The sequence below is a fragment of the Salmo salar genome, chromosome ssa20 (genome assembly GCF_905237065.1).
Source record: "Salmo salar chromosome ssa20, Ssal_v3.1, whole genome shotgun sequence".
NCBI classification, from domain to species: Eukaryota; Metazoa; Chordata; class Actinopteri; order Salmoniformes; family Salmonidae; genus Salmo; species Salmo salar.
The window spans coordinates 31,107,682-31,135,090 of NC_059461.1; the positions used below are offsets into that span (position 1 = coordinate 31,107,682).

The window sequence follows — 27,409 nt, forward strand, 5'->3', positions numbered from 1 at the left end:
GGTAACTGACCTAAAACAGGGATTTTGTACTTGGATTAAATGTCAGAAATGGAGAAAAACTGAGTTTAAATGTATTTGGCTAAGGTGTATATAAACGTCTGACTTCAACTGTATATGGCCACCGCAGATGTCATTCACTAACTAACATTAGCTTGTATACATAGCCAGAGCCACTATACAGTTGCGAATGAATGGTAGCATAGTCTTGTTTGAATGCAGAAACCACATCATGATGCTGTAACTATAAAACTGTTTCTTTCACTTTCAGATTTCCAGATAGGACAGCTACATCCCTGACCTCATCAAAGGGGAGTAGGATGGAGGAGTGCACGCACGCACGCACACACAAGCTAGTACTTTTCTAAAATGTCTTATTGAAAAACTCAAATTCAAATTAAGGCATGCAAAGGCAAAGCGGTTATGTTTTGGTCCTTAGTGTATACCACCTTAGCTTTAGAGGTTATAATAAGGTAAGAAACACAGCAAATTCCTCTAGGTATTTAAAATTATATCCATTTCATTTTGATTGTGATATTATGGAATCTAGTTGGTTTCAATCCGTATCGCAGAATTATCACAGAAGATCTGCGTTATAGCTTGATTGAAATTTAAAGGCAATTTTCACGGTAAACTCTGCATATGTCGGCTCAATCGGAAATTACCTTTACATTTTAACGCGGATCTTCTGCGATACGGATTGAATCCAGTCCTAAAACAGCATATGCTGAGGAGAGGACTGAGGCCTTCCGCACCTTACAGTACATATCTTATGCAGCACTTACTGTAGGTAAAAGCAGAGTCAAAACAGTCAATCTACCGTTACTGACAACACAGATTCAAAGGCATTGGGCGCAAAAAGCTAAATAACAATGCATTTCATTTACTATTCCACTGATGCAAAATAAAGCCATGTTTTCTTGTTGTTAGGGCAGACATTTGTGCAGACTCAGACTGTTCTCACATTATTACACTGTACAATCAAGACCCTGAAAACCTAGATGAGATGATGGATTCAAAAATATATAATACATTGTAATGGTTTCAAAATGGTTGTTTTCGTAAATGAATAGGCACATCTGCAAGGCAACAATAAAGAATTTAAAACACTAAAACAACCCCCAAAATGGCACCAAATATAACAGAATGTCAATGATTTAGAATTTTAGAACGATTGACAACAAAGGCCTCTGAAATGATTGGAACGTGTGTGGATGGAATGGGAATGTTCCCCCAGGGTTCCCTCTCAGAACGTGGCTGATCTTTCTGGAACACAAACATCTGTGGTAGGAAACTGAGTTATGGTTGGGTCGGAAAGAGCTGTAATGAACCCAATGCGACCTCTTGCACCCACCCAATCCCTACAGTACTTTAATGTTGACACTGTAGCGCATTGGCTTACTATTTAGTACATAACACTGCACAGTATAACAGCAACGGTCTCAAACACAAAGACGCATTAGTCAACATTCAACGTTCAATAAATACATTGATAAAGACTGATCAATATATTATGAATCAGTATATTATTTACATTTTTTCTCTTCTCTTAGTCAGAATATATTACTCTATGCATACTTCTCACTTGAGGAAAACGCTGTTAGCCAGCCCAAAAGGGTGAGTTGTATTACAGTAGAACTGTAACAATAATTAGGTTTGTCACAATTTGGCAGCTTGCTACTGAAGGGCTTGGCATCTGGAACAGAGTAAAACAAACTCTGCAATTAAACATTTATTCTTATAATCTAAAGTATTATAAAAATAAATGTCATATCACACTTAAAATTATTGCATTAAAGGCTTGGTCATAAATTATCAAAAGTAAATCCCTTTTCATTGGGTGGTATAAGTTTCAACTCATGTAGCTGTTACTGTTACTGTAGCTAGATCCTCAGGCCAAGGCAGAACCACTATGCTTTAACTCAGAATGATAGGGCACCCACTACATTGTGGTAGTAGGCTCATTTGTCCAGTCACATCCTGTTTGGCCCAGAGAGGTCAGAGGCACCAGCTGCATCCCCTCACTCCGTCTTCCAGACGGTGTTGAGAACCTTGACCACCTCCTCATAGATGATGAAAACGATGGCCACATCCAGGCACACACGGCCCAGCCGAGGAACCGTCCCTTTATAAAACCTTGAGAACATAGAACAAGGAGAGAGTAGAACATAGAATTGCATATAGAACACATGATCTCTATTTAGTAGAACCTCAAGAATCCTTATGCTCCTGAAGGGTGTCATGAATAAAGTTTGATTGTATAAAAGAGTATAGTGGTGCACTTACGCTCGTACACCCTCGTGTCTCATGATCTTGACGGCACAGTCCAGTGTACTCTTATACTTATGAGCCTCCAGACCCTTAGAAAGAAAAAAACAGGGTTATTCCCTTAGACAGAGGTGGAGTTAAGTCATACATATATTTCTAACAGATTAAATCCTTTCAGATCTAAACAAGTGCCCATAGACGCTACCCTATACTGCACCTGCATCCTGGTCTTGATGACATCCAGTGGGGTGTTCCCGAACACACTGGCTGCTCCTGCAATGGCTCCAAACGTTCCCGTCACCACGGGGTTAATAGCCTTATTGGGGTTATCCCCTGGGAAAAGGAGACACAGACAGAATGCTGTTTAACACTTACCCAAGTGAGGTACTCTCTTTTGACGCTTGTCAAAGAGAGTAGCTTTTTACAATTGACCACTAGAGGTCAGCATTTTCTGTGTGGTGTAGACCTGTACTCAAGCTTCCTGATGATGATGGCTCAGGGTGCTTTTGACCAAAGCCCTATATAGGGAACAGGATATCATCTGGCACGCAACTTTGAAGTCTCATACCTTTGTACCAGTTCCTGAGGGAGGTCATGACGTAGAATCGGATGGCTTGGTTGGAGCCCTGCTTCAGAACGGTGGCTGTCAGGCCCTGGTAGGTCCCCCTAATACCTTGGGGACAAAAGCAGACAGCAGCACTTAGCATCACTGGATGTAGTAGCAGCATATGCATTCCCCTCTTTAAACAGTGATGTCAGTGTGAATCCACATGTAAGGCCTTTGTTGACCACTCCAGTTTAGGGTGGTAGGACCAGATTACCCTCCCTAAACCCTAACCTTACCATGGAGAAAAGCAAAGGTGACCTTAGATCAGTGGCTATGGGTAACTTCCCCCTACACCTTTCTTACCTTGGGTTCTGATGATCTCCCTGACTCCATGGTAGAAGCCTCTGTATTTGGGGTTGGCTGAAGACTGGTCGTGGATGAACTTAACCTTGAGAAAGAACACAGGGACAGTGTGATCGCCAAAAACACACACACACACACACACACACACACACACACACACACACACACACACACACACACACACACACACACACACACACACACACACACACACTTTTATTAACAATCCCACGCCTGCTCCAGGAAAATAGCATTATCACTTTTTCCCCACTGTTCCTTATTATTTTATTATCAGTTTCTCAGAGCACTGAGAGCAGACTAGACAGCCTTGGGCTTTACTTCAGAGAATACCAAAGAGTACACTCCTTGAAGGATCGGGTCCACTCACCCTCACTCAGCTGTTGGATTAGACAGTTAACAAATCCAGAGACTGATTTGGGATCAGCTCTTTTTACCCATCTCCACATCTAAAACAGGTAGCCTAGCGGTTAGAGTGTTGGGCCAGTAACCATGGGTCGCTAGTTCAAATCCCCGAGCTGACAAGGTGAAAATATGTCGATGTGCCCTTGAGCAAGGCACTTAACCCAAATTTCTCAGGGTCGCCTCTGATAATGCCAGACCCTGGCCGTGACCTCAATCTCTGAGGGTATCTCAGGGAGAGTGGGATATGCAAAAAAAAAACACATATCCAATTCACATGTGTGAAATAGGAAAAATATAAGCACCCACCAAATGATTATTAAATATTATTATCATCAGCTGAACAGCCAATCTGACCTCAGATCAGTGGGTAGGGGATATCAGTGACACTGAATCTGAGAGGAGAGGAGTGGAAGATAAAGATAAGAAAGAGGAGAGGGGGAGAGAGAGGTGGGCATGCAGGAGAGAAAGAGATACAGGAAAAGAAAGGGAGGAGGAGGAGAGCGATAGGAAGAGGAGAGGAGTATAGAGGAGAGGAAGGGGGGAGAGATGAGAAGATGAGGAGAGGAGGAGAGCGATAGGAAGAGGAGTATAGAGGAGAGGAAGAGGGGAAAGATGTGAAGATGCGGAGAGGAGGAGGAGAGCGATAGGAAGAGGAGAGAGGGGTATAGAGGAGAGGAAGGGGAGAGAGACAGGAAGAGGAGAGGAGGAGAGTGACAGGAAGAGGAGAGAGGGGTATAGAGGAGAGACAGGAAGAGGAGAGAGGGGTATAGAGGAGAGGAAGGGGGGAGAGACAGGAAGAGGAGAGGGGGGTATAGAGGAGAGGAAGGGGAGATAGACAGGAAGAGGAGAGGAGGAGGAGAGAGAGACAGAAAGATGAGAGGGGGGTAGATAGATGCTCTGTCGCAGACGTACCTTGACAGTCTCCATGGGGCAGACTATGACTACAGCCTCCATGACTCCAGCCCCCAGCCCACATAGCAGACCCCTGGTGCTGTTCAACTTCCCTGCCTCGTCACGGGCATGGTTACTGAGATACTCAAACACACCAAACCTGAGGGAGGGGAGGAGAGAGAGAACAGGTTAATGTACAGTCCATTCCAGTCAGTTTGACCAGTTCAATCAACCAGTTCAATCAATGTGGTTCTTCTGAGTTAGAGTCATCAGTAACAAGCAGAGCTGCTGCTCAGGTTTGAGTGTGGTACAGTGATATCAGGAAGAGGAGTTAGGCTTGAATTTTAACATTAGTCTATCTCTAAGAATATCAGACTAGAACCTAAATCTAAAATGTTTTTGAATCATATTAGAATCTCATTAGACTCTCAATAGAATCTCCCTCTAGCCTGCCTCCTCTTCAGCTGAGTGGCTGAGCTTGTTACCTAGGTGACAGTAAAACACAGAAACTGATACTGTATAACTGTGAAGATGAGGAAGGTCAAAGTTACTGATATCTCTGGATGACCTACAGAAACAATGAACACCTTAGAGGGACACCTTAGAGGAAGCCATTTTGGGCTTAATCAGTTAAACTACCGATGAGCAGAATTTCACACCAGTTTCCTCTATGAGCCCCATAGTACAGAACCACTTAGTAATCACAGTAGAAGTCTTGCCTCAGTCCTATGGAAGTGGATACATAGATACACCTCAAGGCAAGAGGCAAATGACTTCCTTCGATGCCCAGATGAAGTGAAACAAACTGCTAGTGAACTAGATTCTTTTACTACCCAGCACAAGGCACTTTCATGTTAAAAAATGTAGCAATAAAGTCTGATGCCTCTGCAAGCAACGGATGCCCAGCAACTGCAACCATGGAAGTGAGCTGAGAGTTCCGTTTCACCTCAGGAAGGTGTGTGTGTGTGTGTATATGTGTGTGTGTGTGTGTGTGTGTGTGTGTGTGTGTGTGTGTGTGTGTGTGTGTGTGTGTGTGATTACACCAAGGACCAATAAATAACCACTTTGCCTTTGCATGCCTTTATTTTCAATTTGAGTTTTTCAATAAGACATTTAAAAAAAGTACTAGCTTGTGTGTGTGTGTGTGTGTGTGTGTGTGTGTGTGAGAGTAATCAGTTAGGAGATGCTGTTCCATATAGTCCTTCACCGGGAAGGTTATTTATAGCAGGAATTGGATTGTGGTAATAGCAGGGACAAACTGAACATGGTGGAAGATAGGAGGAGTGGGGGAGGAGGAGGAGAGGGAGAAGAAAGACACTTTGCCACTTAGTGTTGATTAACAGTTTGTTTTCATGTAGCCTGTTAAAGCAGTACACTCACAGAATGTGAACTACTGCAAGATCAGGTTGGTTTCACAAGGCTAGAGTCCATGCCTCTGACCTCTCACCCGAGAGTGTCTGGTCTGAGCAATGTCTTCATGTCTGTCTCAGACATTGACGATCTGTCTCGATCTCTGGGTTTGTTTCGCTGTTCTATTTCCTCATCTCTTCTCCCTCTACCCCTCCTTTTGCTCTCACTATCTTTCCTTCTCTTTTTTCACCTCATATTTCTTTGTTCTTTAAAATTCAGCATATGTTTATCTGTCTCTACTCAAGACTCATGTTGGTTTTTTTGAGTGACAGCCGCTTCACGACTCACATACTCTCTCCGCCGTGCAGGAACACACACACTCTGACTGGCAAACAGAAGGCAATGATACCGTTATACCTTCAAAACAGGTGTCTCTCTTCTCCATCTCTCTTTCTCTCCCTCTCTCATGGTCTCTCTCTTTCTCTCCCATCCACCTTACTTGGACTACAAGGAAGTGGCAAAATACTTTTTTGAACTACACTTTAGATTAGCCCATTAAAATGACTAAATGGACAAGAACTACCTCCTCTCTTTAGCCAATTCAAACGGAAGAGAAAAAAGTTTATTGTTACAACATGACGGATGACAGCTGAGCCTTCACCCATAGTCCAGGATAAGTCAGAGGCACTTTGGTTGTCACAGAGACCATGGAGAGTCTTCTAAAGCCCATCAGGGCTCTATCTGAAAGGTCAGTCGCTCTTTGCCAAGAGATGGGTGGCAGGAGGGAGGAGGCAGGTACATGGAGAACGGGGGGGGGGGGAGAATGAAAGGATGGGAAAGAGGATGAGGAGGGGAGGCAGGTGGAGTTAGGTGGGTGGATGAAAAAGATTAGTCTCGCTACATTAAAGCCCATGGCCTCTTTATGCCCCCCCCCCACACACACACAGTACATAAAGGCAATCAGCTAATGGGATGGGGGAGATGGGAGGAAAGGGGAGAAAAGGATGGATTGGTAGGGGAAGGAGGGAAAGGTGGGGAGAAGACAGAGGATGAAAAATATACCCCCCCCCCACACACACACACACACACACACACACACACACACACACACACACGGCTGTCAGACTGAGAGTGTAGACAGATGATGTGGCCTACTCTTGTTGCCCTGTCCACCTCTATGCCCTGTTTGCCTAATGTCCCCCTCCCCTATCTGACTGAATGACACACACTGACACACACACAAACACACACAGGTTTTCCTCTCTGTATCTCCACTGAGACACTGAGTGGCAGCTCTGTCCAGTCTACAGACAGGCTCTGCCCTTTAAGACACACACAGAGAAAGATGATAATGCCCCAGTCTAAGACGTTCCTTCTGCCACACTACAGAGACCAGCGTGACATTTGAGCTATGCATTGTGGGTATGTGAGTGAGTGTGCATGTGTTTCTACATACCTGACAGCTGATTTGGGTATGGATCCGTAGAGCAGTGAGCTGAGTCCTCTATACAGTCCCCTCACCCCATGACCATGTACTGTCTGCTTCACACAATCACCTACACACACACAATTAACACACAACCTAAAATGAACATAGAACCAGCTATAGACACACAGAGAGCATTAAAATCACATATTCATATTCACACACACGGAAAGACACAACCGTATGAAAACTCCTTGATAAGCATAAGCTTGTATGAGACAGAGACATCTGTCTGCAGGGCTCATTAAGATGGCTGGAGCTATGAGGATCTGAGGCCACGAGAAACCAGACTCACACTGTGTGTGTGTGTGTGTGTGTGTGTGTGTGTGTGCCTGTTTACAGTCATACAAACAAGCACAGTGACAGCCTGCCAGAGTCACTAATGCACCTGAGGATGATGGGTAATTTGATCATTGAGAGAGAGAGAGAGAGAGAGAGAGAGAGAGAGAGAGAGAGAGAGAGAGATGAAGGTTGATTGGTTTGGTAAACACAATGACGACCTTGTATCTTTTGAGGGTTAGATGCATTGGGGGAGAAAAGGTGTAGATGTATTAAAGGAGATGTGTAGGGTTAGGGTAAGGGTTAGGGTTAGGGTAAGGGTTAGGGTAAGGATAAGGGTAAGGGTTAGGGTAAGGGTAAGGGTTAGGGTTAGGGTAAGGGTAAGGGTAAGGGTTAGGGTTGGGATTGTTGTTTCAAGTTTTATTAGTCGTATGCAGGGGCCCAACATTCACTAGGGACGGAGGGGACAATTCTGAAATTGCATTTTTGTTCCCCCCAGTTTTATCATTGGAATGTGATACAAAACGAGACAACCCTGTGCTTTAGGACCATGGGGACGCCTCTGAACGGTACGTAGGCTGTTTGGATTAAAAAAATGTATATATACAGTACCAGTCAAAAGTTAGGAGAGACCTACTCATTCAATGGTTTTTCTTTATTTTTACTATTTTCTACATGGTAAAATAATAGTGAAGACATCAAACCTATAAAATAACACATATGGAATCATATAGTAAGTAAAAAATTTGGACTCATCAGACCAAAGGTCAGACTTCCACTGGTCTAATGTCCATTGCTCGTGTTTCTTGGCCCAAGCAAGTCTCTTCTTATTGGTGTCCTTTAGTAAGGGTTTCTTTGCAGCAATTCGACCATGAAGGCCTGATTAACGCAGTCTCCTCTAAACAGTTGATGTTGAGATGTGTTTGTTACTTGAACTCTGTGAAGAATTTATTTGGGCTGCAATTTCTGAGGTGCAGTTAACTCTCATGAACTTATCCTCTGCAGCAGAGGTAACTCTGGGTCTTCCTTTCCTGTGGCGATCCTCAGGAGAGCTTGTTTCATCATAGCGCTTGATGGTTTTTGCGACTGCACTTGAAGAAACTTTCAAAGCTCTTGAAATGTTCCATATTGACTGACCTTCATGTCTTAAAGTAATGATGGACTGTCGTTTCTAGTTGCTTATTTGAGCTGTTCTTGCCATAATATGAACTTGGTCTTTTACCAAATAGGACTATCTTCTGTATACCCCCTACCTTGTCACAACACAACTGATTGGCTCAAATGCATTAAGAAGGAAAGAAATTCCACAAATGTACTTTTAACAAGGTACATCTGTTAATTGAAATGCATTCCAGGTGATTACCTCATGAAGCTGGTTGAGAAAATGCCAAGAGTGTGCAAAGCTGTCATCAAGGCAACGGGTGGGTACTTTGAAGAATCTAAAATATAAAATATATTTTGATTTTTTTTAAACTTTTTTGGTTAGTACATGCTTCCATATGTGTTATTTCATAGTTTTGATGTCTTCACTACTATTCTACAATGTAGAAAATAGTACAAATAAAGAAAAACCAGGAATGAGTAGGTGTGTCCAAACTTTGACTGGTACTGTATATATACAGCACATTGACTCTGTACCGGCACCCCCCTGTATTTTTTGTTATTTTTTACTGCTGCTCTTTAATTACTTGTTACTTTTATCTCTTATTCTTATCCATATTTTTTGAAACTGCACTGTTGGTTAGGGGCTCATAAGTAAGCATTTCACTGTAAGGTATACCTGCTGTATACGGCGCGTGTGACTAATCAAATCTGATTTGATTTGACTAACGATATATATTCTTCATTGTTGATGGATGAGTCCTGGGTGGATGAATCTTTGAACATATTCCAATTAGTATTCTCAAAACAGTCCTGCAGCATTGAGTCTGCCTCTGTCCACTATTCTCTGTGTTGGTGGCTCCTTATTGAATTGCTGCTTGTAGGCGGAGAGTAGGAACAGAAAGACGTGATCTGATTGACCGAAGTGGGGGCGGGGGATGACTTTGTATGTATCAGGGATCTTTGTATAGACTGCATTCAGAAAGTATTCAGAACCCTTGACTTTTTCCACATTTTGTTACGTTACAGCCTAATTCTAAAATTGATAACATTGGTGAGGGAAGAAAACAATCTACATACAATACCCCATAATGACAAAGCAAAAACTGTTTAGACATCTTTGCAAATGTATTACAAATAAAAAAAACGGAAATATACCATTAATATAAATATTCAGACCCTTTACTCAGGACTTTGTTGAAGCACCTTTGCCAGCAATTACAGCGTCGAGTCTTTTTGGGTATGACGCTACAAGCTTGGCACACCTGTATTTAGGGAGCTTCTCCCATTCTTCTCTGCAGATCCTCTCAAGCTCTGTCAGGGTGGATGGGGAGCATCGCTGCGCAGCTATTTTCAGGTCTCTCCAGAGATGTTAGATCGAGTTCAAGTCCGGCGTCTGGCTGGGCCACCCAAGGACATTCAGAGACTTGTCCTGAAGCCACTGCTGCGTTGTCTTGGCTGTGTGCTTAGGGTCGTTGTTCTGTTGGAAGGTAGACCTTCACCCCAGTCTGAGATCCTGAGTGCTCTGGAGAAGGTTTTCATCAAGGATATCTCTGTACTTTTCTCCGGTCACCTTTCCCTCGATCCTGACTAGTCTCCCAGTCCCTGCCGCTGAAAAACATCCACACAGCATGATGCTGCCACCACCATGCTTCACCGTAGGGATGGTGCCAGGTTTCCTCCAGACGTGACGCTTGGCATTCAGGCCAAAGAGTTCAATCTTGGTTCCATCAGACCAGAAAATCTTGTTTCTCATGGTTTGATAGTCTTTAGGTGCCTTTTGGCAAACTCCAAGCGGGCTGTCATGTGCCTTTCACTGAGGAGTGGCTTTCATCTTGCCACTCCACCATAAAGGCCTGATTGATGGAGTGCTGCAGAGATGGTTGTCCTTCTAGAAGATTCTCCCATCTCCACAGAGGAACTCTGGAGCTCTGTCAGAGTGACCATCGGGTTCTTGGTAACCTCCCTGACCAAGGCCCTTCTCCCCCAATTGCTCAGTTTGGCCGGGCGGACAGCTCTAGGAAGAGTCTTGGTGGTTCCAAACTTCTTCCATTTAAGAATGATGGAGGCCACTGTATTCTTGGGGACCTTCAATGCTGCAGAAATGTTTTGGTACCCTTCCCCAGATCTGTGCCTTGACACAATCCTGTCTCGGAGCTCTATGGAGAATTCCTTCGACCTCATGGCTTGGTTTTTGTCATTATGGGGTATTGTGTGTAAATTGATGAGGAACACACACACACAAAAAAAAATGATTTCAGCAATTTTAGAATAAGGCTGTAACGTAACAAAATGTGGTCAAGGGGTCTGAATACTTTCCGAATGCACTGTACAGTCGTGGCCAAAAGTTTTGAGAATGACACAAATATTAAGTCTGCTGCCTCAGTTTGTATGATGGCAATTTGCATATACTCCAGAATGTTATGAAGAGTGATCAGATGAATTGCAATTAATTGCAAAGTCCCTCTTTGCCATGCAAATGAACTGAATACCAAAAAAACATTTCCACCTCATTTCAAACCTGCCACAAAAGGACCAGCTGACATCATGTCAGTGAGTCTCTCGTTAACACAGGTGTGAGTGTTGAAGAGGACAAGGCTGGAGATCACTCTGTCATGCTGATTGAGTTTGAATAACAGACTGGAACCTTCAAAAGGAGGGTGGTGCATGGAATCATTGTTCTTCCTCTGTCAAGCATGGTTACCTGCAAGGAAACACGTGCCATCATCATTGCTTTGCACAAAATGGGCTTCACAGGCAAGGATATTGCTGCCAGTAGGATTGCACCTAAATCAACCATTTATCGGATCATCAAGAACTTCAAGGAGAGCGGGTCAATTGTTGTGAAGAAGGCTTCAGGGTGCCCAAGAAAGTCCAGCAAGTGCCAGCACCGTCTCCTAAAGTTGATTCATCTGCGGGATCGGGGCACCACCAGTACAGAGCTTGCTCAGGAATGGCAGCAGGCAGGTGTGAGCGCATCTGCACGCACAGTGAGGCGAAGACTTTTGGAGGATGGCCTGGTGTCAAGAACGGCAGCAAAGAAGCCACTTCTCTCCAGGAAAAACATCAGGGACAGACTGATATTCTGCAAAAGGAAAAACATCAGGGACAGACTGATATTCTGCAAAAGGTACAGGGATTGGACTGCTGAGGACTGGGGTAAAGTCATTTTCTCTGATGAATCCCCTTTCCGATTGTTTGGGGCATCCGGAAAAAATATTGTCTGGAGAAGACAAGGTGAGCGCTACCATCAGTCCTGTGTCATGCCAACAGTAAAGCATCCTGAGACCATTCATGTGTGGGGTTGCTTCTCAGCCAAGGGAGTGGTTTCACTCACAATTTTGCCTAAGAACACAGCCATGAATAAAGAATGGTACCAACACATCCTCAGAGAGCAACTTCTCCCAACCATCCAGGAACAGTTTGGTGACGAACAATGCCTTTTCCAGCATGATGGAGCACTTTGCCATAAGGCAAAAGTGATAACTAAGTGGCTCGGGGAACAAAACATCAATATTTTGGGTCCATGGCCAGGAAACTCCCCAGACCTTAATCCCATTGAGAACTTATCCTCAATTCTTATATTATCTTCAATCCTCAAGAGGCGGGTGGACAAACAAAACCCCACAAATTCTGACAAACTCCAAGCATTGATTATGCAAGAATGGGCTGCCTTCAGTCAGGATGTGGCCCATAAGTTAATTGACAGCATGTCACAGCGGATTGCAGAGGTCTTGAAAAAGAAGGGTCAACACTGCAAATATTAACTATTTGCATCAACTTCATGTAATTGTCAATAAAAGCCTTTGACACTTATGAAATGCTTGTAATTATACTTCAGTATTCTATAGTAACATCTGACAAAAATATCTAAAGACACTGAGGCAGCAGACTTTGTGAAAATTAATATTTGTGTCATTCTCAAAACTTTTGGCCACGACTGTATGTGTTGTGTGTTGTAGGGTGGGAGGACACACACACACACAAACATACAGTCAGAAACTCACCAATGCCCCTGTATTTGGGAGGGTTGGCCTTCTCGTCCAGCTGTAGCTGAGTCTTCACATACTCTGTAGGGAAGGTGATACAGATTTCTATACCCCCTGCTATACCACCTGTAGAAAACACAGAGAGCACAGATAAAGCTATACCACCTGTAGAATAGATAGCCTAATTTAGTTACTGTCAACCTGGCACTGCTAAGGATTCAGGGATGAACCAAACGTTGTAAATGTATTCAGAACCATATGTGCTTACTGTCATTACAGTTTGGTGAATTCCTTCGAACTGGGCTGAACAGAGAGCAATGGTCAGATAAAGCTTATCAACCAGAAGATTTATTTTGTGAATCTTCAGGTAGTTAGCCTTGGTACCAGACTGTTTCTGCTTTTAATAAAGTACACAATGACAGGCTGGCTGAAGCAGGCTTCACTTTGGGTGAAGTCATTATATCAAGATAAATAACAATAACCCTACAAATAGCTGTTATCCATAAACCTTAAAAGATCAGAGAGTGTGAGAGGAATGTTATGGGGAGATGCAGCCATTTTCTCTATGTATAAACGTGTAGCTGTTAGATCGAACAAACAATATAACAAACATAAAAAAGGAACAAACAAACAAACGAACGAATCGATGAATTAATAAATGATGTTGGACTGCTCTATATTGTGGATGAATTCAGAGGATGGGGATGAGTGTCAAGAGCAGAACTATGCAGATGAGTCACTTGGGAAGAAGGGAGGACGAGTGAGAGGCAGGGAGAGAGGGAGGGAGGGAGAGAGGGAGGGAGAGAGGGAGGATGAGTGAGAGGGAGGGAGGGAGAGAGGACAAGGAGGCTGACATTAATTAAATGATCTGCTCTGCCCAGGGGGAGGGGCTCCCTTACACAGCCCAATACCCTCCATTAGCTCAATAACACTTTTCTCTCACTCACTCACTCACTCACTCACTCACTCACTCACTCACTCACTCACTCACTCACTCACTCACTCACTCACTCACTCACTCACCTCACTCACCTCACTCACCTCACTCACCTCACTCACCTCACTCACTCACCTCACTCACTCACTCACCTCACTCTAATCCCAGAGGCCCTCTGTATAAAGAAATAACGGGAAGTATACAGATATGTCATCCAACTGTGTGACAGCTTGGCATCCATCCCTCTGCTGCCATTATTGTAGGCCAAGGCTCTCAATCTCTTCTCTACAGCACTTAGCATTTTATCATTCTGGAGGTGGTAGGAGATATATTTAACCTATGACACATACACTACATGTACAGTAGATATAGAACGATTTTAAGTGGTTGGTGGTCAATTACACATTGATATATGGTTGAGTGAGAGTATTCAGCAAAGCAAATTGCCCTAACAAGGCAAAGCCCTGTATACAGTAGCTGATACAAAATGCATTTGTATAGTATTTTCCACAGGCAAGATAAGGTTGTACAACAGTCTAGAAAGCTGAGTCATGATGCTGCATTATTTTTATTGCATTACAACCTGTAATTTAAAAGGATTTTTATTTGGATTTCATGTAATGAACATAACCAATTTGGACTATTTTGTGTAAGTGAATTGAAAAAAAATACTTGTTTCAAAAAATGAAATAAAAAAAACTAAAACGGAAAAGTGTTGCGTATATATGTATTCACCCCCTTTTCTATGAAGCCCCTAAATAAGATCTGGTGCAACCAATTACCTTCAGAAGTCACATAATTAGTTAAATAAAGTTCACCTGTGTGCAATCTAAGTGTCACATGATCTGTCACATGATCTCAGTATATATACAGCTGTTCTGAAAGTCCCCAGAGTCTGCAACACCACTAAGCAAGGGGCACCACCAAGCAAGCGGCACCATGAAGACCAAGGAGCTCTTCAAACAGGTGAAGGACAAAGTTGTGCAGAAGTACAGATCAGGGTTGGGTTATAAAAAAATATCAGAAACTTTGAACATCCCACGGAGCACCATTAAATCCGTTATAAAAAAATGGAAAGAATATGGCACCACAACAAACCTGTCAAGAGAGGGCCGCCCACCAAAACTCACGGACCAGGAAAGGACCACTTAGGACCACTTTAAGCCGTACACTCCACAGAGCTGGGCTTTACGAAAGAGTGGCCAGAAAAAAGCCATTGCTTAAAGAAAAAAATAAGCAAACACGTTTGGTGTTCGCCAAAAGGCATGTGAGAGACTCCCCAAACATATGGAATAAGGTACTCTGGTCAAATGAGACTAAAATGTAGCTTTTTGGCCATCAAGGAAAACGTTATGTCTGGTACAAACCCAACACCTCTCATCACCCCGAGAACCCCATCCACACAGTGAAGCATGGTGGTGGCAGCATCATGCTGTGGGGATGTTTTTCCATCGGCAGAGACTGAGAAACTGGTCAGAATTGAAGGAATGATGGATGGCTCTAAATACAGGGAAATTCTTGAGGGAAACCTGTTTCAGTCTTCCAGAGATTTGAGACTGGGATGGAGGTTCACCTTCCAGCAGGACAATGACCCTAAGCATACTGCTAAAGCAACAATCGAGTGGTTTAAGGGGAAACATTTATGGCCTAGTCAAACTTGGAATGGCCTAGTCAAAGCCCAGACCTCAATCCAATTGAGAATCTGTGGTATGACTTAAAAATGGCTGTACACCAGCAGAATCCATCCAACTTGAAGGAGCTGGAGCAGTTCTGCCTTGAAGAATGGGCAAAAATTCCAGTGGCTAGATGTGCCAAGCTTATAGAGACTTACCTCAAGAGACTTGCAGATGTAATTGCTGCAAAAGGTGGCTCTACAAAGTATTGACTTTGGGGGGGGGGGGAATGGGTGAAAACTTGAGCGTGCATAACTATTCTGTTTTTTAAAATCTTATTTCTTGTTTGTTTCACAATAAAAAATATTTAGCATCTTCAAAGTGGTAGGCATGTTGTGTAAATCAAATGATACAAACCCCACAAAAATCCATTTTAATTCTAGGTTGTAAGGCAACAAAATAAGAAAAATGCCAAGGGGGGGTGAATACTTTCATAAGCCACTGTACACACACAAACAGCTTTAATCCCAGTGTTAAGTAAGGTTCAGCAGATCACATGAGATCTAATACATTTCTACTACACTACACTACACTAGCACCCTGACCCAGTCTGGACAGGTCAGTACAGTGCATTCGGAAAGTATTCAGACCCCTTGACTTTTTCCACATTTTGTTACGTTACAGGCTTATTCTAAAATGGATTCAATGAATATTTTCCTCATCAATCTGCACACAATACCCCATAATGACGAAGTGAAAACAGGCTTTTAGAAACATTTGCTAATTTATTCAAAATAAAAACAGAAAAAATATGTATTTACTTAAGTATTCAGACCCTTTGCTATGAGATTCGAAATTGAGCTCAGGTGCATCCTGTTTCCATTGATCATCTTTAAGATGTTTCAACAACTTGATTGGAGTCCACCTGTGGTAAATTCAATTGATTGGACATGATTTGGAAAGGCACACACCTGTCTATATAAGGTCCTACAGTTGACAGTGCATGTCAGTGTAACCGATGTGAAATGGCTAGTTAGTTAGCGGTGGTGCGCGCTAATAGCGTTTCAATCGGTGACGTCACTCGCTCTGAGACTTGAAGTAGGGTTTCCCCTTGCATTGCAAGGGCCGCGGCTTTTGTGGCGCGATGGGTATCGATGCTTCGTGGGGTGTCAGTTGTTGATGTGTGCAAGGGTCCCTGGTTCGAGCCCGGGTTGGGGCGAAGAGAGGGACGGAACCTACACTGTTACATTGCAGCATCAATGGGACAAGTCTCTGAAAGTCCTTGAGTGGCCCAGCCAGATCGTGGACTTGAACCCGATCAAACATATCTGGAGAGACCTGAAAATAGCTGTGCAGTGACGCTCCCCATCCAACCTGACAGAGCTTGAGAGGATCTGCAGAGAAGAATGGGAGAAACTCCCCAAATACAGGTGTGCCAAGCTTGTAGCGTCCTACCCAAGAAGACTTGAGGCTATAATTCTAATTAATTGCTGCCAAAGGTGCTTCAACAAAATACTGAGTAAAGGGTCCGAATACCTATGTAAATGTGATATTACAGTTTGTCATTATGGGGTAGTGTGTGTAGATTGATAAAGAAAAAAAACAATTTCATCCATTTTAGAATAAGGCTGTCACGAAACAAAATGTGGAAAAAGTCAAGGGGTCTGAATACTTTCCGAATGCCCTGTATGTCTACATTAGACTTCATGCCAGACAGTACTACAACAGTTTTACACGTAAAGGCTATTGGGGAAGCAGTGTCTCCATCACAAACACATATGCATGCGCACTAACAACTCAGATTATTAATTCTCATCAGACATGCAGGAACGTGTTTGCCATCCAACCCATCACACTCACACACACACACACACGCCCTTAAATGACTCCAGTAGTACTGTACCACAGCTGAATGAGCAGACCTTTCATCTTGATCTATTCCTGAACCAGACACACAGAAAACAGAACATTCTCCTTCTCTCTCTCCTCCAGTTCCCCCCTCTCTCACCTTCCCTCTCTTCTCTCTCTCTGCCAGGTCCCCCCTCTCTCTCACCCTCCCTCTCTCCTTCTCTCTCCCTGCCAGTCCCCCCTCTCTCTCTATACCTCTTCCCTAGGTTGTGCTGTCTCTCTCTCACCCTCCCTCTTTCTCTCTCTCCGCCAGTTCCCCCCTCTCTCACCTTCCCTCTCTCTGCCAGTTCCCCCCTCTCTCTCACCCTCCCTCTCTCCTCTCTCTCCACCAGTCCCCCCTCTCACCCTCTCTCTCTCTATATACCTCTTCCCTAGGCTGTGCTCTCTCTCTTACCCTCCCTCCCCCTCTCCTTCTCTCTCTCTCTGCCAGTTCCCCCCTCTCACCCTCCCTCTCTCCTTCTCTCTTCCCGCCAGTCCCCCCTCTCTCTCACCCTCTCTCTATACCTCTTCCCTAGACTGTGCTCGCTCTCTACCTTTCTGTGTCAGTTCACAAAATCAATGTGTTTTCATATGACACTGACACTTATCATTAGTGGGAATTGATGTACCTAGAAACCAGTTTACCATTTCCTACCCAGCAGTCACTGAGAAAGAGGTTCTGCAGGGACAGACATAGGGGCTATCAAATACAGAGCATGCACAGCATGTAAACCAATCAGACAACTAGGATATACAGTTGATCGGAAGTTAACATACACTTAGGTTGGAGTCATTGAAACTCGTTTTTCAACCACTCCACAAATTTCTTGTTAACAAACTATTGTTTTGCCAAGTCGATTAGGACGTCTACTTTGTGCATGACACAAGTCATTTTTCCAACAATTGTTCACAGACAGATTATTTCACTTATAATTCACTGTATCACAATTCCAGTGGGTCAGTAGTTTACATACACTAAGTTGACTGTGCCTTTAGACAGCTTGGAAAATTCCAGAAAATGATGTCATGGCTTTAGAAGCTTCTGATTGGCTAATTGACAGCATTTGAGTCAATTGGAGGTGTATCTGTGAATGTATTTCAAGGCCTACCTTCAAACTCAGTACCTCTTTGCTTTACATGATGGGAAAATCAAAAGAAATCAGCCAAATTGTAGACCTCCACAAGTCTGGTTCATCATTTGGAGCAATTTCCAAATGCCTGAAGGTACCATGTTCATCTGTACAAAGAATAGTACGCAAGTATAAACAAAATGGGACCACGCAGCCGTCATATCGCTCAGGAAGGAGACGCGTTCTGTCTCCTAGAGATGAACCTACTTTGGTGCGAAAAGTGCAAATCAATCCCAGAACAGCAAAGGACCTTGTGAAGATGCTGGAGGAAACAGGTACAAAAGTATCTATATCCACAGTAAACCGAGCCCTATATCGACATAACCTGAAAGGCTGCTCAGCAAGGAAGAAGCCACTGCTCCAAAACCGCCTTAAAAAAGCCAGACTACAGTTTGCAACTGCACATGGGAACAAAAGTCATACTTTTTGGAGAAATGTCCTCTGGTCTGATGAAACAAAAATAGAACTGTTTGGCCATAATGACCATCATTATGTTTGGTGGAAAAAGAGGGAGGCTTGCAAGCCGAAGAACACCATCCCAACCGTGAAGTACGGAGGTGGCAGCATCATGTTGTGGGGGTTCTTTGCTGCAGGAGGGACTGGTGCACTTCACAAAATAGATGGCATCATGAGGAAGGATAATTATGTGGATATATTGAAGAAAGACATCAGTCAGGAAGTTAAAGCTTGGTCGCGAATGGGTCTTCCAAATGGACAATGACCCCAAGCATACTTCCAAAGTTGTGGCAAAATAGTTTAAGGACAACAAAGTCAAGGTATTGGAGTGTCCATCACAAAGCCCTGACCTCAATCATATAGAAAATCTGTGGGCAGGACTGAAAAAGCGTGTGCGAGCAAGGAGGCCTACAAACCTGACTCAGTTACACCAGCATCAGCTATTTTCGTCAGTACATTTTGATAGAGGAACTAGTGAGTGTAACGGCCGTCGTAGTGAATGGACCAAGGCGCAGCGGGTTGAGTGCTCATCTTTAACTTTTATTGAACACTAAACAAAAAAACGAACGACAGCTAGACAGTTTTGCATGCTACACACACAGCAATGCAAAATCAACGATGTACAGCTGTCCCTGATTGAGAGCCATACCAGGCCAACACAAAGAAATACACAACATAGAATGGAACATAGAAATAGAAAATATAGAACATACAACAAAACCCCGAAACACACAAAACAAACACACCCCTGCCACATCCTGACCAAACTACAATACCAAAATGACCCCTTTACTGGTCAGGACGTGACAGTGAGTTTATTTGCAGCAGTGTATTAAACACAAGGTAACAGTGAAGGAGTGTATCACCTCATGTAGATAACACTTTCCTTAATAGAGCCCTACCCAACCCTGTCCACCCTTACCCTTAATATAACCCATCCACCATACAGGACACCAGAGTTACAGCAAAAGTTTCTGTGTTTTAAAAGTCAACTCGGCGATCGCGTGATTGTTGACGACCGCAGGTTAGCACACTTGGCAAATGATGACACGGCCAAAATGAAAACAAAAAAAGCAAAAAAGGAGAAGAGAAAGGAAACAATGTGAACATTACCATCTCTCTCTCTCACACACACACACGCGCACACACACACCGCCCTCGCAAAGCAGATTTATAGTTTAATCAACAACCTTCAGACTTCACAGCTGGTTTCCTGCTTGCATCACAGCAACTCAGAGCACACACACACACACACACACACACACACACACACACACACACACACACACACACACACACACACACACACACACACACACACACACACACACACACACACACACACACACACACACACACACACACACCCACCACTGAGGCTGATTGTCAGTCCAGAGCATGTACAGTGCCTTCAGAAAGTATTCATACCTCTTGGTTTATTCCACATTTTGTTGTGTTACAGCCTGAATTTAAAATGGATATATATATTTTTTAAGTATCTCACCCATCTACACACAATATCCCATAATGACAAAGTGAAAATATTTTTTGAAATGTTTGCAAATGTATTGAAAATGAAATACAGAATTATCTAATTGACATAAGTATAACAACCTTTTGAATAAGTCAAAGGGGTATGAATACTTTCTAAAGGCACTGTATCACTGTGGACCTGGTTGAGTGGATAGGCTGCAGTCCAGCAGTAGACACACATCCCAGCCAAGCCACCCATAGGCACTTTTCACACCATTACACACTATTAGATCAAACATGGAGAGACAGAAAGAGATATATAGCGAGAGATATATAGATAGATAGATAGATAGATAGATAGATAGATAGATAGATAGATAGATAGATAGATAGATAGATAGATAGATAGATAGATAGATAGATAGATAGATAGATAGATAGATAGATAGATAGATAGATAGATAGATAGATAGAGAGAGAGAGAGAGAGAGAGAGAGAGAGAGAGAGAGGAACATGGAGAGAGAGACAGAGACAGAGAAAGGGTTCGATTAAAATTAGGGAGAAAGGGGATAGCAACAGATGGAGAGCGATCAAGGGAGAAAGAGGGAGAAAATAAGTGCATTTATTGATTTATTATTTATTTATCCAGACATGTCAATTAAGAACAAATTCTTATTTACAAGGATGGCAAAGAGAGAGGGATATAGAGAACAGAAGACCTTTGAAGTGCTATCTATCTATCTGCCTTCTGTTGAGGTAACTCTAATGAGTGTTGGCCACATCTGCTCCTGATTAGAACTCCAGTTTTTCACTGAGAAAAACAAACCTTCAAATCACCCAACCTGGCAACCAATAAACATAAACAAATCTGGCAACCCCACAGTTTATGGACATTTCATGGACCATAACATGCAAGAACCAAAACACAAAAAATACTAAACAGGGGGAAATCATTTGTACTTTAAATGTATTCTTATTTATCCAGACTAGTCACATTAAAATGAAATATGTTCTTCAACAACAGAGAGTGTGAGAGAGAGACAGATTAAACTACACGTTTTTTTCAGGCCAACTCATACATTTAATCATATACATGTATGGACCAGAACACTATAATGTGCAAAAGCCAGGACAGCAAATTACCCGAAAACCCTCTCTATACCTTTAGTTATCCAGGCTCATCTCATTTATGGAAAATATGTTTATCAGGGACCTGGTGTGAAGAGAGATGAGAATACATGCGAGAGTGTAGAAAGATGATGCCACATGTCCCTATTCCTCAACCCCAATGTAGACCGTAGCCAGAGGTCTTAACATCAAACATGATGTATTAATACAGTCTTAATATTTCTGTTTGCCTCGTCTGAAAGATGAAAGGAATTATTAATCTATCGTCTTCCTTTTTAGGCTTCGCCTGTTCAAAACACCGCTCCCAAACTCTACACTAATGTTTAATTACACATGTCTATTAATTTTACATGGAAAATCTTTTGAACTGCTTCTAACCCTCCAGTAGGCCGTTCCCTGCAGACTGGATGGACGGAGACTGATGTTGTTCTGGCAATGTTGTTGTGTTTTCCTAAAACAGTAAACAGTTTGTCTCTCGTGAGGATGAGTGGGATGTTGTTGTGTTTTCCTAAAACAGTAAACAGTTTGTCTCTCGTGAGGATGAGTGGGATGTTGTTGTGTTTTCCTAAAACAGTAAACAGTTTGTCTCTCGTGAGGATGAGTGGGATGTTGTTGTGTTTTCCTAAAACAGTAAACAGTTTGTCTCTCGTGAGGATGAGTGGGATGTTGTTGTGTTTTCCTAAAACAGTAAACAGTTTGTCTCTCGTGAGGATGAGTGGGATGTTGTTGTGTTTTCCTAAAACAGTAAACAGTTTGTCTCTCGTGAGGATGAGTGGGATGTTGTTGTGTTTTCCTAAAACAGTAAACAGTTTGTCTCTCGTGAGGATGAGTGGGATGTTGTTGTGTTTTCCTAAAACAGTAAACAGTTTGTCTCTCGTGAGGATGAGTGGGATGTTGTCGTCACTTTCTTAGACAGCAATGAATACATCTGTCAGGGAGAGAGCGAGAGAGGTGAAAGAGAAAAAAAGAGGCAGGGAGAGAGCGAGAGAGAGGTGAAAGAGAAAAAAGAGGCAGGGAGAGAGCGAGAGAGAGGTGAAAGAGAAAAAAGAGGCAGGGAGAGAGCGAGAGAGAGGTGAAAGAGAAAAAAGAGGCAGGGAGAGAGCGAGAGAGAGGTGAAAGAGAAAAAAGAGGCAGGGAGAGAGCGAGAGAGAGGTGAAAGAGAAAAAAGAGGCAGGGAGAGAGCGAGAGAGAGGTGAAAGAGAAAAAGAGGCAGGGAGAGAGCGAGAGAGAGGTGAAAGAGAAAAAAGAGGCAGGGAGAGAGCGAGAGAGAGGTGAAAGAGAAAAAAGAGGCAGGGAGAGAGCGAGAGAGAGGTGAAAGAGAAAAAAGAGGCAGGGAGAGAGCGAGAGAGAGGTGAAAGAGAAAAAAGAGGCAGGGAGAGAGCGAGAGAGAGGTGAAAGAGAAAAAAGAGGCAGGGAGAGAGCGAGAGAGAGGTGAAAGAGAAAAAAGAGGCAGGGAGAGAGTGTGTACGTGTCTGACAGAAAGGACAACAGGGGTTTCATGATTTGACGACTTGCCCCCCAAGGCGCTGGTGGGTCATGAGTCATAGATTCAGAGTGTATTGCCTAGTGCATAGTGCATAGTGTGCAGAGTTCAGTCGGGTAGGAATGAGCAGGGAGTGAGTGCACACTTTGACAAGCCCTCCAAGTCTAAGAGGAGACAGCCACTCAAAGAATTAACTGGCTGCCCTGTGGCAAGAGAGAGAGAGAGAGAGAGAGAGAAAGTTACAAACACAGAGCAAGAGAGTACTCTCTCAGACATCACACACACGCACAGATGCACACGCACACAAACACACACCAACATTGTATGACAATAAAAACCTCTAGTACAAAGGAACACATAAATACAAAGAAAATCAGGACCAGAAACCCATTTAAAACTCTCAGCCCTAGGCCAATCCTGTCTCATATCATAGCCTCCACCTCTCAACATCGGCCATCACCATTGGCTGCTGAGCCTAGGAGAGGGAGTATAAAGAGCTCATACACCCTTCATGAAGAAATGTGCCTCATTTCCATTGTCTGGGTTTGTAAGAGATGTAGGACTTTTCTTCCATTAAGCTACGACTCTCAATGTTCTGTCCAAAATACCTTCCCCTCAGTGCCTCCAGGCCTATACAAGAGACCAATACAACCACACACACACACACACACACACACACACACACACACACACACACACACACACACACACAGTGGGTTACTGTAAGGGTGAGACAGTACCATTAGCAAAGACTAAACAATGTTTCTTTTACAATGCCAGATGTCATCTAAGAAGACATGCTCTCTCTCCTCTCGCTCTCCCCCTCTCTTTCTCTCACTAACTCACTCCATCCGGTAGGCTGTCATTGTAAATAAGAATTAGTTATTAACTGACTTGCCTAGTTAAATTAAGGTTAAACATTTTTTTTAAAATCCTATCATCCCATCTTGCATTACATCAGTCCCAAAAGTTGAATATTTCTCACAAGCTAAGCTAGGTCCGTTATGGCACCAGACGCATGGAGTCATACTAGAGGCATCCAGGCTATGGTCTTTATCTACGGCCCTGAGTTCAAACAACCCAGTTTATGTCATTGGCACAGAAAGATAATGTCTTGCTGTGGTCCTAGGGCCAACAAGGATACTCTCAAGGATATGTACTTTGGGCCTCTGCCAGTTACTGAGAAAAGACTGCAGGCAAAGGAGAGAGGGCTCTAACAAGCAGCACACACACACTCATTACCACTCCGAGTGCAGGGTTAAATAACTAGATAGAGCTGTGGTTCCATGTCTAGACACTGAGAGTGCTTGTCAGATTTATTAACTGTCAAACCAGGTGTCAGGAGGATTCTGTATCTTGGCGTAGTAAAGCATTGGCTTGGCTGTTGATTGAGTAATATCTCAGGTCAGAGTTATAGACACAAGAGCATTTTATCTGATCGTTTTTATCTCACTGAGTCATAGCGACTCATTCTCTGAGAGTAGATCAGTTCCTAGGGTACCACACTGTGATTTCAACACACACTCATATACTATACATACATACATACATACACAAGCCATTAATCAAAATAACCAAATATTCTTGGTCTCCCCCTAAATTTGCACCCATAGATTCAGACAGTAAGAAAAACAGAGAAAGAGAGAAATATATTCTATAGATAAGGAGTAATCAACTGGCTTGAAAGAGTGGAGTGTACAAGTGCACAAACAGGTTAAATAAGAGTTGGGCTGACAGAGAGAGAGAGAAGAAAGATGGAGCCTGTTTTGGCTGTTAGCATTCCCAGCCAGCTTGTCTGGTTAGTCTGGTTGAAAGGATAGGAAGGGAGGGAGGAGGCCAGGAAGGTTTCTCCAATCTAACATTTAGATGGACGGCCTCATTTAAATGTACCAATAGCTGAGAGGAGGAGAGTCCGAAGAAAGTGTGTGTGAAATGGCACCATAGGCTGTTAGGATTGTGAAAGGATATCTACAGAGAAAAAAAGGTTGCACAAACCTGCAGTACCAAAGAGTACTGTATGAAACTGTGCATGCTGGCTGGTTTTATTGTTGCTCCACAGTTGGAACAACATTACTACAGTACAAGGTCTGTCAGGGTGGTCTCTTGTCAAGGCTGTAATCAATAGAGCGGTGCTAAATGCCTCTCCATGAGGGTGCCTCTCAAGGCCTCAAAATGCACCAGCCTGCCCTGCCTCACTCTAATCACACACAATGTGGGGGGTGGATCATGAGTTTCAAATGCAACCATGTTCAGTCTGAGATTACTTTGACAAACCAATATGCGTAATATCCTATGGAAGAGTATGTATGGGATATGAGCCTATGTTATAACTGCATACTGCAGCATTACTAAGAGTCTGTATGAGTTTGTATATTACTACTGCATTATTCAACCTAGTCCTCCATTATAACAGACCTGATTCTGCCCTTTTATACATGCACTCATGCCACTGAGGAATATGTTTATTGTGAATCTCATGCCTTCTACATGTAGGCCTAGTGTATGGCAACTTTGTAATCAAACTACTGAAACCAAATGGCATATCAATGGTTTATGTATAGTACAAGCACAACCACAGATTCCTGAAGCCTTCATTGAAGTCAATAGCATTAGCGAAGGACAGCATCGCTCTCCTTCAGCATGGTGTACATTTAAATATATCCAGTGTGATGTGGTTGAAGGTAACTAGCAGTGATCACCAGACTAGATCAGAGTAACAGAATAATGTCAGTGCACTGATCCCACCGTAGCAGTTTGGGGCTTCGGAGAGAGACCCTGCCAGCGAGGCAGGATAAAGACAAGTAGAAAACAGATTCTTTCATTCAGTGCTTGAGAATGTCTTAAGACCTCGCTCTACCAGTATCCCTCACAGCAATGGAGGTTTCAGAGATGAAGGCTACTAGCCTACTACTACTAATAGGTAGATGTCTGAGCTACTTAATACTCATTTTAGAGACATTCTCCTGTTCAGTCCACAGTGCTTGGGTTTCTATATTTGATCCTCATCCAATGCTTGTTATGGTCTTTCTTCGGAGACAGAGGTGGTGGTTTTGGGTGGTTTTACTTCAAAGACATTCCAGTCCAATTTCAGGGTTATTCGTTTTAATTTCACTGTGTGGAGAGGGGCAGTCCAGAGGAGAAACATGTAATTTCAGAGAAGGATACACCCCAGAAAGATGACTGTGTCTGCTGCCTAAAAGAACAGGGCTGCAGAGTGGGGACTACATGCCTTGGCCTGCAAAGAGTCGACCTGTTCATTCCTCTGAACCAGATGGCGATGCAACAGATGTTCTTTGTCATCTCAGGTAAATTGCACAGTAACATGAATGAAGGATCTGTATATCCTAACATATGCAGGAAGTAAACATTTCAGCATTCCTTCTACTTGAGTAACTACAGTCTGCTGCTAAGGGGGAAAATGAGGGGTGTTGGCTTTGTGGTGTCCTTTCATAACCAGGCAGTTGTTTGCGATACAGTATTAGAAGGCTAATGTTACGACAGTCACTTACAGAAAAGATCATAAGATAATTTCATAATCATCCATTTTAAAGTATATTCGAAATCGTATTAATTACAATCTAAATAATATTAAGTGAATAATAATAATAATAACAAAGCCTTCAATTCAACAGTTCCATGTAGCCTACTAGTCTAAAAAGAGTTCCACTATTTTGTCATGCGCTCTACAGGCAGCTAAGCAAATCGCCTCTTTATTGAAATGCAAACATACAGCGCATGTTAAACTGACAATAATAACACTGAAGACTAGCAGATTCCAGCTTTTGTTGCGAATTAACTGTTGAACACAATACAACACATGACAGTGAACAGTTCTAACTTGTTCAAATGGACGCTCTTGCTTCGTGCACGGCTTCCAATGAAACACAATCAGTACATCATTTACAACAACCCCTGGCTGTCATGTGAAAGTGACATGATCAGAAACAAATGTTACTTTATTCTACAGGCTAATGCTTTCTCTCCACGACGATGCGCTAAAGAGATACACACTAAAGACACTTTAGTGTGTATCTCAAAAATGTTAAGTCATCTCTATTGGCAATAGGTGGTGTCTGAACAAAGGATGACAAAACTTACCTGCTAGAATTGCCTTCCCTGGGTGAGTTAATTTCGCTTTTCCTCCAGGTGCCGCCGCCGCCAGACACCTGGGTCTGTGAAAGAGGCTGGTGGATTTACTGTTTCCTTCCATTGTCAAGAAATAATTAAACCAATATCTATCTAGCTATAAACTAAGTATACGAAAGTCCTTAAACTACTTTCTAGTTGATATAACGTTCAGTGTATACCATGGATATCGTGTCAGACATCCGCTGTATGTGGACAGTAAGCTACTACACAGCGGGGAGAAAACCTATCTAACCCTGGAGCCGAGGGAGGACAGACGGGGCATTTTCGTTCCACACCAGGAGAAGGGCGGGGCTCTCTCTCTCTCTCTCTAGTCTAGGCGCGTCACATCCTTGTACGCGTCAACTCGCAAAAAGGAATACATTAGCAAAGCATACATTTCTCAGTTGAGCAAACAAACACACAGCGATGTAAATTAAAGTATCAGCCCCAGTAAAGAGCGTAATGTTGAAATAGCACCTT

General features: G+C 43.0%; 1 protein-coding gene across 1 annotated transcript; it reads right to left on the bottom strand.

The window, feature by feature from the left end:
- Positions 1 to 860: 860 nt before the first annotated feature.
- On the bottom strand, positions 861 to 27,409 carry LOC106580422 (tricarboxylate transport protein B, mitochondrial). The gene is made up of 9 exons (XM_014161464.2): positions 26,900 to 27,409; positions 12,713 to 12,820; positions 7,296 to 7,395; positions 4,511 to 4,649; positions 3,176 to 3,260; positions 2,834 to 2,938; positions 2,483 to 2,598; positions 2,284 to 2,357; positions 861 to 2,133 (listed from the first exon to the last, which is right to left on the bottom strand). The coding sequence occupies exons 1-9, from the start codon at positions 27,009 to 27,011 to the stop codon at positions 2,019 to 2,021; spliced, it is 954 nt and encodes a 317-aa protein (XP_014016939.1). The 5' UTR covers positions 27,012 to 27,409; the 3' UTR covers positions 861 to 2,018.